This window comes from Pollachius pollachius, assembly GCF_949987615.1.
Source record: "Pollachius pollachius genome assembly, chromosome: 2".
Taxonomy (NCBI): Eukaryota; Metazoa; Chordata; class Actinopteri; order Gadiformes; family Gadidae; genus Pollachius; species Pollachius pollachius.
The window spans coordinates 50,612,915-50,615,414 of NC_136935.1; the positions used below are offsets into that span (position 1 = coordinate 50,612,915).

General features: G+C 49.0%; 1 protein-coding gene across 1 annotated transcript in view; it reads left to right on the forward strand.

Moving 5' to 3' along the window:
• dnah6 (dynein, axonemal, heavy chain 6) overlaps nucleotides 1-2,500 on the forward strand; it is a gene marked incomplete at both ends in the record, with an annotated part of 97,616 nt that overhangs the window by 42,263 nt on the left and 52,853 nt on the right. The window contains 3 exon segments of the mRNA XM_079730391.1: nucleotides 1,025-1,132; nucleotides 1,827-1,953; nucleotides 2,396-2,500. The exon segment at nucleotides 2,396-2,500 is cut by the window's right edge and continues 108 nt beyond it. Coding sequence (XP_079586517.1) covers nucleotides 1,025-1,132; nucleotides 1,827-1,953; nucleotides 2,396-2,500 — 340 coding nt within the window.

Below are 2,500 nucleotides of genomic sequence, written 5' to 3' on the forward strand. Positions count from 1 at the left end.
TTGTGTGTATCTGTGCTGCTTTGTTTATATATGTGTGTGTTGCAGTGTTCAAGTATATTTTTGGGTACGTGTGAATGTGTTGCCATTTATGTGTTTAAGTGCGGTCTAATGTGTGTGTGTGTGTGTTGGTATGTTTATGTGCGTGTTGTGGTGTTCAAGTGTATTGTTGGATATTTGTGTTTGTGTGCGTGTGTGTGTGTTGCTGTGTTTGTGTGTGTTTGAGTGTGTGTCTGTGTATGGGTTGCATTTTATTGTTTGATATGTGTGAGCGTGTGTTTAAGTGTGTGTTTAACTGTGTTGCGGGGCAGAGCTCGAGGGAGGCCTCAGTAATTGGCCTGTGATCCATGGAGGCTGGGTGTGATTGTTATGGTTCCTCCAGGGTCCGTCCCTCTCCTCACAGAACACACGTCTGCCCGTGTTACCCCTACCGTAACGACCCCTGGCTCCATCTTAATGTGCTTGATAGGGCTTGATTTGGGCGCCATTAGAGCCCGTTCTGGGTACGACTGACTCCCGGCGTATTTCCTCCGAGCTAATTACGCACATTAGCAGCAACTCGAGTCCATTAGTCCGTTGTGTTACCTTTAATCTCATTTGTGCGACTGTTGTGATAGTTTTGAAGCACCTCCCGGGATCTCGACAGTGTGAGGCAGCCATACACATAACAGTGTGTTTATATCAATTGAAATAAATTTTTATTAATAGCCATTTTCACTTCCATTGTTAACGATGTACGTAAAAGGATTAGGGCCAAATGCTGATTTTTTTTTGGAGTTCTGACTTTAATCTCAGAATTCTGACTTTAAACTCTTTTTATTCTAACTGTAAAGTCCGAATCCAGAGATTAAAGTCAGAACTCCAAAAAAAAGAATGACACGCGGCCCTATTTCCCGTCCGTACCGACGGGGAGAATCCTAAGAACGAATGATTCAGCTCCAGGGATTAACGCCGTGGCCTTGTTGTTTTGTGCGGTGCCACTGTGCTGTGTTATTGTAGTACAAAGCGGTGTGTGGTGTGTCCCCAGGTCTCTGAAGAGGGAGAACCCTGACCTCAGTGAAGATGTGGTTCTCATCCGAGCCCTGAGGGACTCCAACCTCCCCAAGTTCCTCACCGATGATGCTGTGTTGTTTGGGTACGATCCTCCTGTTGCACACGGACACACACACGCAAGCACGCACACGCAACACAACACACAGACGCAGACACCCAAAAACATATACACAGAAGCACAAACGCAAACATACACACACACACACACGCAGACACATGCACACAGACACACAGGCGCACCCTCGCAATCACATCCATGCAGACGCAGTAGCGCAGACACGCACACATGCACACACATACACGCACAGGTACGCAATCATTTACACAAGCAGGCGCACAAACACACAAGCTGACGCACGCACCTACACACATATTCACGCAGACATACATGCAGACAATAATACACACGCATACACACACACATACACGCTGGCAGACACACACACACAGACAGACACATACACACACAAGCACCAACACGCCATGAGATTACATGACTTCCACTGGTTCTCATTAAAGTATAATAGTGCTCCTCCTCTATATTGTAATGTCCTATAATGTAAACCCCCCCCACACACACACACACACACACGGTGGTGTGTGCGTTTGCGTGTGCATTTGTGTGTGCACGTCCACAGGCACTTTGTCGCGTACTTCACTGCGCACTTATGCGCACGTTGTCTGTGTGTCTTTCTGTGTGTGTCTTTGTCTTGTGTGCCTGTGTATGTGTGTAAGCATTAACATGTGATTCATTAAACATGGGTGTGTGTGTATAGGGGGATCCTCTCCGACCTGTTCCCCGGTGTGGCCATCCCCGCCCACGACTACGGCGTGCTGCACTCCACCATCCTGGAGTCCCTGGTCAAACGCAACCTGCAGCCTCTGGCCGGCATGACCAGCAAGGTGAGGCACGGAGATAGGAGGACCGCTGAACCGCACAGACATGTACTGACACAACGTGACGGGACATGTTTTCCTGAGCACAGGAACGTTCTTTTTTACCTTTTTTGTGACAGTACCCACAACAAGAATGGACCTGCAATAGTAACACAAAGTGGTGTACAATGACGATGACAAAAAATAGCTTTCCAGTCTATATTTATATTTTTGCTTCTGTTTGCTTTTCTTTCTCCCTCCCTCCCTCTCTCTCTCTCTCTCTCTCTCTCTGTCTCTCTCTCTCTCCACCTCTCTCTCTCTCTCTCCACCTCTCTCTCTCTCTCTCTCTCCCTCGCTCCCTCTCTCTCTCCACCTCTCTCCCTCTCTCTCTCTCTCTCTCTCTCTCTCTCTCTCCCTCTCTCTCTCCCTCCCTCTCTCTCTCTCTCTCTCTCCCCCCCCCACCCACCAGGTGATCCAGCTGTATGAGACTATGATGGTGCGCCACGGTGTGATGCTGGTGGGGCCGACGGGCGGGGGGAAGACCACGGTGTACACGGCGCTGGCCGACGCCCTG